At 42.6% G+C, this 10,483-nt stretch overlaps 2 protein-coding genes across 3 annotated transcripts; both read left to right on the top strand.

Annotated features, from left to right (window-relative positions):
* Window positions 1–535: 535 nt before the first annotated feature.
* LOC310799655 (E3 ubiquitin-protein ligase TRIM21-like) lies at window positions 536–3,405 on the top strand. The gene is made up of 2 exons (XM_083662247.1): window positions 536–600; window positions 1,105–3,405. Exon 2 carries the CDS (start codon window positions 1,114–1,116, stop codon window positions 2,758–2,760), a length of 1,647 nt encoding a protein of 548 aa, XP_083518373.1. The 5' UTR covers window positions 536–600; window positions 1,105–1,113; the 3' UTR covers window positions 2,761–3,405.
* A 2,914-nt stretch (window positions 3,406–6,319) lies between these two features.
* Window positions 6,320–9,153, top strand: LOC310799656 (E3 ubiquitin-protein ligase TRIM21-like). Of its 2 annotated transcripts, none has more exons than XM_083662248.1 (2): window positions 6,320–6,653; window positions 6,888–9,153. In XM_083662248.1, the coding sequence occupies exon 2, from the start codon at window positions 6,897–6,899 to the stop codon at window positions 8,505–8,507; it is 1,611 nt and encodes a 536-aa protein (XP_083518374.1). In that variant the 5' UTR covers window positions 6,320–6,653; window positions 6,888–6,896; the 3' UTR covers window positions 8,508–9,153. The 2 variants fall into 2 exon arrangements, with proteins under 2 accessions (XP_083518374.1, XP_083518375.1); XM_083662249.1 differs by having other exon boundaries at window positions 6,320–6,612.
* The last annotated feature ends 1,330 nt before the right edge of the window (window positions 9,154–10,483 follow it).

The following is a 10,483-nucleotide window of genomic DNA, read 5'->3' on the forward strand; positions in this document are numbered from 1 at the left end:
ACGTTAATATCTCAAAAACTATATGTCACATCGCTTATATTTTGACATTCTGAGTGAGAGCAGAATTAGCTCAAGAGTTTGATGTATAATATATGCATGTCGTGTTAAAGTTGTGTGAACTGTCACAGTTTATAAAATGTAAACAGAGTTAGCCGGCTAGAGTCAGACAATCAAGCATCGCGCCACTTGGTGCATAGGGTTCCATTGCCGTTGCCACCCAGTGACGCGGTTTGTTTACCAAAATGCTGCTCGGCTGGCTGATCCACACACACACACACACACACACACACACACACACACACACACACACACACACACACACACACGGAGGGGGTAAGTTTACGGTTTTAAGAATGATTAAAAGCCTAAATACACTATAAGAGGAGTCCACTGTATGCAATTGCAGGACCTGAGGATGATACCTGCAAGCTGTGGGTTACAATCTTGTTTATACATGTAACTGCAGTCAGAGGCGGAGCAACACTGGACAGACAGGTGTGTCAACATTACTTCCTGAAGTAAAATCTAAAGGAACTCAGAGCGACAGCACTGCTGAAGTTAGAAGAGACTCTCTTCTTGCTCTCGAAAGAAGAAATCAACGTAAGTTCATCAGACCTTTCTCAACAATACATCAGACTCTTAAGGTCATTACACATCAAGAGCGATGCGAATATACGGCACCAAATTTGCGATGAGAGTTTTGACCCACCTGTCAATCACAGCCACAGATGTGTACACGCCGCAATAACACTCAGCGAAACTTCGCTGTTGGTATGCACGGTTGCATTGACTGGTTCGGTAAATATTATTGACGTGCAAATTAATGGCACGAAAAAACGCTCCCGATGTGTAAGGACCTTTAGAGTTACAAAGGTGAGTACAGCAGATCATATTGACTGTTTAAACAGAGCTGAATCCAGATGGGATGTTTCCCTGTGTTCATTTTGCACTGATAGTTGTCAAATTATGTTTTCAGTGAAGTGTAATTTAAATACACAACTCAAAATAACTTTTGATCATATTCCAATGATCTAACCTTGCTATTTTTTTGAAAGAATTGTGTAGCTACAGTATTGTTATTCACACTTTCACTTTTGGTCTCAGTGTCTAGATATGGCTGCTGCCAGCAGTGTCCTGTCTGAAGAGGAGTTTCTCTGCTGCATCTGTCTGGATGTGTTCACTGATCCAGTCACCATACCATGTGGACACAACTTCTGCAAAAACTGTATCACACAACACTGGGAGGATAAAGGTCTGTGCAAGTGTCCTCTGTGTAAAAAGGGTTTCAAGACAAGACCTGAGCTGCATGTCAATACTCTCATAAATGAGAAGGCTGCTCACGCCAGAAAGTTAGCTGAGATGAAAGCGAAACCAGGAGAAGTTCCCTGTGACGTCTGCACTGGGACCAAACTGAAGGCCCTGAAGTCCTGCCTGGAGTGTCAGGCCTCCTACTGTGAGACTCACCTGGAGCCTCATCACATCATCAAAAGCATGGAAAGACACACACTGATCGATCCTGTGGAGAACCTGGAAGACAGGATGTGTAAGAAACATGAGAAACCACTGGAGCTGTTCTGCAAGATAGACCAGATGTGTGTATGTCAGGTATGCACTGAGTCAGACCACAAGTCACATGACATTGTCCCTCTGGAAGAGGAATACAAAGAAAATATGGCTGAGCTGGGGAAGACAGGGGCTGCAATTCAGCAGAAGATCCAGGAGAGACGACTGAAGATTCAGGAGATCAAACACTCAGTGGTGCTCAGCAAGGAAGATGCAGATAGAGAGATAGCAGACAGTGTGCAGGTCTTCACCGCTCTGATGCAGTCTGTGGAGAGAGGCCAGGATGAGCTCATTGAAACGATTGAAGAGAAGCAGAAAACAACAGAGAAAGAGGCTCAAAGCTTCATCAAAGAGCTGGAACAGGAGATCTTTGAGCTGGTGAAGAGAAGCGCTGAGGTGGAGCAGCTCTCACACATTGAAGACCACCTCCACCTCATCCAAAGCTTCCCATCCCTGTCCCTGAACACTCCTCCACACACCAAGGACTGGACAGAGGTCAGTGTCCACTCATCATATGAGGGGACTGTGAGGAGAGCTGTGGCTCAGCTGGAGGAGACTGTGAGGAGAGCTGTGGAGAAGCTGGAGGAGACTCTCAGGAAAGAGATGGAGAAGCTGCTAGAGGCTGAGCTGAAGAGGGTCCAGCAGTATGCAGTGGATGTGACTCTAGATCCTGATACAGCAGAGCCCTATCTCATCCTGTCTGATGATGGGAAACAAGTAAAATGTGGTGATGTAAAGAAGAATCTCCCAAACAACCCAGAGAGATTTGATCCCAGTGCCTGTGTCTTAGGAAAGCAGAGCTTCTCTTCAGGAAGGTTTTACTACGAGGTTCAGGTTAAACAGAAGACTCGGTGGCATTTAGGAGTGGCCAGAGGGTCGATCAACAGGAAGGGAAACATCACACCGAGCCCACAGAATGGCTCCTGGGCTATATGTTTGAGTAATGGAAGTGAGTATGCTAATGCTGGCCCTGCTGTCCGCCTCTCTCTGAAGACGAAGCCTCAGAAGGTGGGGGTGTTTGTGGACTATGAGGAGGGTCTGGTCTCCTTCTATGACGTAGATGCTGCAGCTCTGATCTACTCCTTCACTGGCTGCACCTTCACTGAGCAGCTCTACCCAATCTTCAGTCCCTGTCTTAATGATGGCGGTAAAAACTCTGCCCCGCTGATCATCTCTCCTGTCAATCATACAGATTAGACGAATCATTAGGTTTTCTCAGATAGAATTCATTGTAAATTAAAATTACAAATTTACAAATACAGTACATCCCCCCTCCTCTCCAGGTAACTGTTCTAGCCATTCTACTGTGTTTTTCTTTAAATAGAACAACAGATACAACACTTCACAGAAGTGTCTTAATAAGCATATTTGAAGATGAATTTCTTCTTTGAATGGAGCTCTCCACTGAGAGAATTAGACTTCCTGTCTGTGAAAAAGGCCCAGTAACTACTAATGTCTCTCGTCTTTTTACCTTTCTTCTTCTTGATAAACTGGTTTAGTTTTATGGGGGGGAAATGTTAGTTAAAGTTAAAGAACCATTAAAACTCCAGATTCTGGTTGATATTATAAAATCATGTATTTTTCTTTATATCCTCTTTTTCTTTGATGTATGGTGTTACTACTTGTTGCATTGGATCAAGCACAGGGATCATAAAAACTTAATTGAATGTAATCACTATTTCAGGAGTGTGTCATTTTCCAGCTTCGTTGTAACATGTCCAGGTGACAATGGCAAAGTAAAAAAGGTGATTACTGTCATAGCTGTGCCTGGGTACATACTCTATATACTGAGCATTTTAATTCTGCACAATTACTAATGAGCATTAAAACGAGATTAAAACACATTGAACAGCAAATTGAGTAAGTCGTCTGTCTACCTGCAAGCTGTGGGTTACAATCTTGTTTATACTGTAACTGCAGTCAGAGGCGGAGCAACACTGGACTGACAGGTTTGTCAACATTACTTCCTGAAGTGAAATCAAAAGTCACAAAGAGCAGGCTGCTGAACTATGTTCAAGGTTTAGGACAAAAGGTTTTAACAACACAATCCTTGAGAACAGCCTACAGAGAGTTAGGGGGTTGAAGCGTGAGGACCTGTTGGTCCCGAAGTCCGCCCCTGCCCGAGGGTCTAGAATAGTGTGTGCCGCTACTTTTTCACCTGCTTCTCAGGAAATTAAAAAATGTATTTTAAGTCACTGGAACATTTTGCAAAGTGACCCCCAAGGGCCCCAAGTGGGCCATTTATTTGGTGAGCCTCCCTTGTTTGCTCAAAAACGGGCTAGAAATGTCCGAGATATGGTCGTCAGAGCTGACTGTTACACACAGAATGGTAATTTTCCTTGTTTTAACTGTATTCAGTGTAATGCTATGATCAGAGGAGAGACATTCTTCCATCCTCACTCTGGAAGAAAGTACTCGATTAATAGAGTTGCTCCGATCGATCGGCACGTGATCGGAATCGGCCGATTTGGCCTTTTTCGGCTTTGATCGGAGTTATCAAAAGTGCCGATCAAACAAGGCCGATCAGAATGACACAAATCTGCAAGAACTACTACCAGAGACGTTTCAATATAGAGATAGTGCACTCCCAGGCTGCCAAGTAGTATTCTTCCGGTCTCCTAAAGGGCAGCTTGTGATTGGCTGTCTCTCCGTGTCATGAAGCTTCATTGGCTCCCAAGTTTCCTTAGGGGGCGTGGTGGTAGTGGCGAAAAAGTGTTTGGAAGTTGCACTCTCTCTATAGCGAAAGCAGCTTGGGCGAGAACAAACAGGACAGCAGCTAACATGGCGTCGCCTGTCTGGCAATTTTACAACTTGTTGGACAAGGACAACAAATTTGCCGTTTGCATTGTGTGCTCAAAGGAGATACCGCGTGGAGGAACGCAGCAGAAGAGTTTCAACACTACGAACCTCATAAGACATTTGAAGGTTTCCCACGTCAAGGAATTTGAGGAGTTTACAAAGTTGGCGAGCGCTAAGGCAGCGAAAGAGCGGCAGCAACCTAAACGCCACTCACCTAGCTAACTGTAACAAAGACATTGAAACGACAGCAACCCTACAGCAACGACAGCAAGAAACGAAAAGAAATAAATGCAAAGCTAATGGAATTCATATGTCTTGATCAGCAGCCGCTGTCTGTTGCGGAAGACCTCGGGTTCAAACGCCTCATGTCCTGCTTGGATCCACGTTACACGCTGCCAGGACGTAAATATTTAACTGACGTTTGCCTGCCGGAATTATACCAAAATGTGTACAAGCACATCGAGAGCCTTATGAAAGACAACACCACGTCAATCAGCTTCACGACTGACATTTGGAGTTCGAGTGTCTGTCCTATGTCCATGCTGAGCCTAACTGCGCAGTTTATTGATGAAAAGTTCGACCTGAACAAAGTTGTACTTCACTCACAAGAGTTTTCTGGGTCACACACCGCGGAGGCTATCGCTGCAGCTTTCACAGACATGTTCCAAGCTGTGTTGGTGCACATGTTGTGTACATCATAGTATTATATTTTTTGTTTTATAAGACTGTATTTATTTTTCCACAGGAAAGCTACAGTATACAGTCTACTCTGTAAGCTCCAAGTTGTCTAAGAGAGTGTCTCTAGAGAGAGTTGCATGTTGCCTTAGCCTGCAATAAAACGGTTGTCAATTCATGATACTTTCTCATCTCCTAATTTTAATACTTAATATACAATGTCGATGTTATTAAGAATAATTAAATATATGAATAATGCGACACAATAAATAGAAGGCTTGAATTGATGGATTTGGTGATCGGTGATCGGCCATATCGGGATCGGCAGATACTGCTTCCAGTGATCGGTGATCGGTGATCGGCCTCAAAAAAGCTGATCGGAGCATCTCTATCGATTAAGAGTAGGATTTCGTGTAAAACTAAATTTGTTGTGTATCTATTGAAGTGTCCATGTGGGCTAGTATACATTGGAAAAACTATCAGAGAGTTGAAAACTCGCATTTCAGAACACAAGAGTAGCATTAGAAACAGATGTAAAGTCCTCTGTCGCCAGGCATTTTAATGAGTTTGGTCACGACGTGTGTTCCCTCAGGTTCCAGGGTATAGAACATGTCAGTCCACTAAAGAGGGGGTGACAGAGACAAGACCCTGTTACAAAGAGAGGCGTTTTGGATACATACCTTGCAGACAGAACACCCCAAGGGCTTGAATGAAGAACTTTTGCTAGGTTGTTTCCTTTAGGGGGTGCATTGGGTGGATGTGTTGTGGGTTCACACATGATGCTCTTGCACTGTAATGCAGTGTGGGAGCGTCATGTGTGGACCTGCAGTATCTCTATCCAATGCATTCACTTGTATGCACTTTATTATGTATTTTTCTAATTCTATTTTAATATTTTCTTACTGATTTTTGTTATTCAAATATGTTGACTTTCTATCTGTGCTTATACAGTATAACACAAGTGTGGCCATCCAGCCTCATTCTTTTCGTATGCAAAACATTGATGCATTCCTGCCGTGTAATATATACAGACATATCTATCTATACAAGTGTACTGTTTAAATTGTACCTTATCTGTTTGTCGATATTCTCTGATGCTTTTGATATTGTATTTTTTTATATTTTTATGGTGTGAGATATTTCCAGTATTTGACGATGCAATTGATTGTACTTCCGGTTTGACACTATTTATACGTCATGTCCGTCTACTGTCAGCACAATGCTGAGGAAGGCTTGTGCCGAAACGTCCATTGTCTGAAACTGCTGCTTGAAGGTATTAAAAAACCCCAAAGGATTTATTTTGAGTGCTGGCTTTTTTGTCCTTCTGTTTATTGTTTGCGCCTTGCACCGTAGCTTTTGAAACTTTTTTGAGAGTGCTCACCAGTCGTGACTTTCAGTCACTGACTCTTTGGACAATTACAATCTAGTTTATACATGTAACTGCAGTCAGAGGCGGAGCAACACTGGACTGACAGGTTTGTCAACATTCCTGAAGTGAAATCAAAAGTCACAAAGAGCGACAGCACTGCTGAAGTTAGAAGATACTCTCTCTTGCTCTCGAAAGAAGAAATCAACGTAAGTTCATCAGACCTTTCTCAACAATACGAGTTACAAAGGTGAGTACAGCAGATCATATTGACTGTTTAAACACAGCTGAATCCAGATGGGATGTTTCCCTGTGTTCATTTTGCACTGATAGTTGTCAAATGATGTTTTCTGTGAAGTGTAATTTAAATACACAACTCAAAATAACTTTTGATCATATTCCAATGATCTAACCTTGCTATCTTTTGAAAGAATTGTGTGCTACAGTACAGTATTGTTATTCACACTTTCACCTTTGGTCTCAGTGTCTAGATATGGCTGCTGCCAGCAGTGTCCTGTCTGAAGAGGAGTTTCTCTGCTGCATCTGTCTGGATGTGTTCACTGATCCAGTCTCCATACCATGTGGACATAACTTCTGCAAAAACTGTATCACACAACACTGGGAGGTTAATGTCCCGTGCCAGTGTCCTCTGTGTAATCAGCGTTTCAAGACAAGACCTGAGCTGCATGTCAATACTTTCATAAATGAGATGGCTGCTCGGTTCAGAAAGTCAGCTCAGATGAAAGCCAAACCAGGAGAAGTTCCCTGTGACATCTGCACTGGGACCAAACTGAAGGCCCTGAAGTCCTGCCTGGAGTGTCAGTCCTCCTACTGTGAGACTCACCTGGAGCGTCACCACATCATCAAAAGCATGAAAAGACACACGCTGATCGATCCTGTGGAGAACCTGGAAGACAGGATGTGTAAGGAACATGAGAGAGCACTGAAGCTGTTCTGCAAGACTGACCAGATGTGTGTGTGTCAGGTATGCACTGAGTCAGACCACAAGTCGCATGACATTGTCCCTCTGAAAGAGGAATACAAAGGAAAGATGGCTGAGCTGGGGAAGACAGGGGCTGCAATTCAGCAGAAGATCCAGGAGAGACGACTGAAGATTCAGGAGATCAAACACTCAGTGGAGCTCAGCAAGGAAGATGCAGACAGAGAGATAGCAGACAGTGTGCAGGTCTTCACCGCTCTGATGCAGTCTGTGGAGAGAGGCCAGGATGAGCTCATTGAGACGATTGAAGAGAAGCAGAAAACAACCGAGAAGCAGGCTGAAGGCTTCATCAAAGAGCTGGAACAGGAGATCTCTGAGCTGATGAAGAGAAGCGCTGAGGTGGAGCAGCTCTCACACATTGAAGACCACCTCCACCTCCTCCAAAGCGTCCCATCCCTGAACACTCCTCCACACACCAAGGACTGGACAGAGGTCAGTGTCCACTCATCATATGAGGGGACTGTGAGGAGAGCTGTGGCTCAGCTGGAGGAGACTCTCAGGAAAGAGATGGAGAAGCTGCTAGAGGCTGAGCTGAAGACGGTCCAGCAGTATGCAGTGGATGTGACTCTGGATCCTGATACAGCAAATCCCCATCTCATCCTGTCTGATGATGGGAAACAAGTAAAATGTGGTGATGTAAAGAAGAATCTCCCAAACAACCCAGAGAGATTTGATAGCTGTGCCGGTGTCTTAGGAAAGCAGAGCTTCTCTTCAGGAAGGTTTTACTATGAGGTTCAGGTTAAAGGGAAGACTAGGTGGGATTTAGGAGTGGCCAGAGGGTCGATCAACAGGAAGGGAAGAATCACACTGAGACCACAGAATGGCTACTGGACTATAGTGTTGAGGGAAGGAAGTAAGTATACAGCTAATGCTGGCCCTCCTGTCCTCCTCTCTCTGAAGGCGCAGCCTCAGAAGGTGGGGGTGTTTGTGGACTATGAGGAGGCTCTGATCTCCTTTTATGACGTAGATGCTGCAGCTCTGATCTACTCCTTCACTGGCTGCACCTTCACTGAGAAGCTCTACCCATTCTTCAATCCCTGTCATCATGATGGCGGTGAAAACTCTGCCCCTCTGATCATCTCTCCTGTCAATCATACAGATTAGACTAATCATTATGTTTTCTCAGATAGAATTCATTGTAAATTAAAATTACAAATTTACAAATACACTACACCCCCCCCCCTCTCCAGGTAACTGTTATAGCCATTCTACTGTGTTTTTCTTTAAATAGAACAACAGATACAACACTTCACAGACTTGTCTTAATAAGCATATTTGAAGATGAATTTCTTCTTTGAATGGAGCTCTCCACTGAGAGAATTAGACTTCCTGTCTGTGAAAAAGGCCCAGTAACTACTAATGTCTCTTGTTTTTGTTTTTTTACCTTTCTTCTTCTTGATAAACTGGTTTAGTTTTATGGGGGGGAAATGTGAGTTAAAGTTAAAGAACCATTAAAACTCCAGATTCTGGTTGATATTATAAAATCATGTATTTTTCTTTATATCCTCTTTTTCTTTGATGTATGGTGTTACTACTTGTTGCATTGGATCAAGCACAGGGATCATAAAAACGTCATTGAATGTAATCACTATTTCAGGAGTGTGACATTTTCCAGCTTCGTTGTAACATGTCCAGGTGACAATGGCAAAGTAAAAAAGGTGATTACTGTCATAGCTGTGCCTGCCTGGGTACATACTCTATATACTGAGCATTTTAATTCTGCACAATTACAAATAAGCATTAAAACGAGATTAAAACACATTGAACAGCAAATTGAGTAAGTCGTCTGTCTATGCTTCAGGTATCGAGGGTGAACACACACACACACACACACACACACACACGGGAAGTAGAGGAGAAAGGTGTAGCCACAGATGACAACTGCATTAAAAAACAAAACTATTTCAGCAGCCTAAACAGGTATTGATAGCTATTTCCCCCTATAGCTCTCTTGTGGTGTCCAGGCCTTCATTGTAAATAAGAATTTGCTCTTAATTGACCTGCCTGGTTTAAAATAAGGTTAAAAAAACATATACATTTGAGGATCTGAAGGAAAGCGTGTGGAGTAGGAGGGATTCTCAAAAAGGAAATATACCACTAAATGCAGCTTTTAGATGTTCTTAAAGCCATACCTCCATATGATGATCATTTCTGCACAGCACAAATGATATCAAGCTGCTGGCTGTAATGCATCTCATACTGTATAGGGACTTCAGGGTAATAATACAGAGGCAAAGTGACCGCCTACTTCCTGCTTCAGCACTGTACCAGAGATTTTCATCCGCCATTTATTTTCCCATAGACATTTTGTAAAATGATTACAAAAATAGTTTTACTGGTTCAAACCAAATGGTACAGATATATTTAGAAACAGGAGAGATCGCATAGCATTTCACTGACACCAGAACGTTAAAAAAATGCAGGTTTAAAGAAAATATTTTTTTTTATGTTTTTTTTTAGTTTTGATCTGAGTGAAATGTTCTATGTCTCTCCCGATTATAGCGTTAGCTGAACCGTTTGGTTCGACGAAGTGAAACTATTTTATAAGCATTTTACGAAATGTCTATGGGAAAATAAATGGCGGATAAAAATCTCTGGTACAGTGCTGAAGCAGGAAGTGACGTTCCACTTTGCCTCTCTATATAATATATACAGTATAAATGCATGGATCACATTGATGGCATATGAATATCATTTCTGAAGATAGAGATACAAATGCAAAGATGAACCCTCAGTGATCAGTGACTTTTACTGTCTTTTACTAAAGATCATCTTTACATCTGTGGAGTTGTGACTACATAAATTAGGAAAGAATAGGCACTTGTAGTCTAGAATGTCTGTTGTTCGGCTCAAAAGAGGAGAGGAATTACACATCCCTATATGGTTTTTAGCAGGTGCTGCTGACAGCTCAGGAAGACCAGTGTTGGGCAAGTTACTTTCAAAATGTAATATACTACATATTACTAGTTACTTTCATTTGAAAGTAATATGTTACTTTACAATATTACTGTCTGTGTAGAGTAACTCGTTACTTATTAGTACACTACTTTTGCATTACTTTCACCAAAACAACAGCAGCA

This window comes from Poromitra crassiceps, assembly GCF_964638095.1.
Source record: "Poromitra crassiceps genome assembly, chromosome: 28".
NCBI lineage: Eukaryota > Metazoa > Chordata > Actinopteri > Beryciformes > Melamphaidae > Poromitra > Poromitra crassiceps.

Coding starts and splice junctions, on each gene's coding strand:
- LOC310799655 (XM_083662247.1), top strand. CDS start 1,114: ATGGCTGCTGCCAGCAGTGTCCTGTCTGAAGAGGAGTTTCTCTGCTGC.
- LOC310799656 (XM_083662248.1), top strand. CDS start 6,897: ATGGCTGCTGCCAGCAGTGTCCTGTCTGAAGAGGAGTTTCTCTGCTGC.